The sequence below is a fragment of the Haplochromis burtoni genome, unplaced genomic scaffold, assembly GCF_018398535.1.
Source record: "Haplochromis burtoni strain Fernald_Lab_line unplaced genomic scaffold, NCSU_Asbu1 Contig_70, whole genome shotgun sequence".
Taxonomy (NCBI): Eukaryota; Metazoa; Chordata; class Actinopteri; order Cichliformes; family Cichlidae; genus Haplochromis; species Haplochromis burtoni.
The window spans coordinates 243,068-244,067 of NW_024582431.1; the positions used below are offsets into that span (position 1 = coordinate 243,068).

Here is a 1,000-nt window from a genome sequence, read left to right on the forward strand (position 1 = left end):
GGATGAACCACAGCCAGGTAACGGTCAATCGACATTACTGTGAGACAGAAGATAGACGTAAACTGGTTCATGGAGTCTGCAGTCATGACCACGCGGCACAGGAAAGAGCCAAAGGGCCAATAGGAGAGTACATTCTGTGTGGTAAGAAAGGGGAGCCCGACGATGTACATCTCATCAGCCACAGCCAGGTTCAGGATGTAGATATTGGTGACTGTTTTCATTTTGGCATAGCGCAGCACCACATAGATCGCCAAAGTGTTGCCGGTCAGACCCACCACGAAGACTGTGAGGGATATGACTGCGGTCATCAGAGTGCTGCTACCCTGAAAGGGGACACTCTGAGTGGAAATGTTGGAGGAGATGTTGAAAAGGCGAGGATAAGAGAAGAGGATAGGTGAGGATGTAGAGGAGTTGAGCTCGGATGAAAAGGGATGCCAGAGGTTTTGGTCTTGTTGCTCCATTGTTCACAGTCCATGTGGTGGCTTGATTCCAGTGATTTAGAAGAAACTCTTTCCTCCTTCTTCTTTTCCCATGCTTTCGAGACAGAAGCCGGAGCAGCCCCCACGCTTTAAAATGTGAAGTAAAGCGATGAAAAGGTGATTTTGAACTATAAAAAAGGAACAATCCAGTTTGTCTCAATCAACAGTCCGTGCACAAGAAAGACCAATAATCACTACATTAAACTCCTCCGATAATTCTAAAGGTTTGTGTGCGCCCCGTGCGCCCTGAGCGAACTCCAGTGAGGCAGGTGTTCCACATCCTAGCGTATCATACACGTAGCTTCACAGTAGTGTAGTCGTATGAGGAATTAGACTGTAAGCAGTTGAGTCACAGATGATGATGTGCTGTATTTGTCAGCTCTATCTTTGCTTCTTCTTCTTTCTTTTTTTTAAATAGATCTGACTGTTTACGTCTCTTTTGATCTGACTTTGGAACCACTCACAAGTCATCCGGCGTGTTGTGCGTCAAGCTGTGAATGGTGCCACCGCTTTTACGCACG

General features: G+C 46.6%; 1 protein-coding gene across 1 annotated transcript in view; it reads right to left on the bottom strand.

Moving 5' to 3' along the window:
• The window catches only part of LOC102310231 (somatostatin-like receptor F_48D10.1), a gene marked incomplete at its 5' end in the record, with an annotated part of 8,351 nt that extends 7,351 nt beyond the window's left edge, over positions 1-1,000 (bottom strand). Inside the window, 1 exon segment of the mRNA XM_014334440.2 lies at positions 1-1,000. Coding sequence (XP_014189926.1) covers positions 1-461 — 461 coding nt within the window.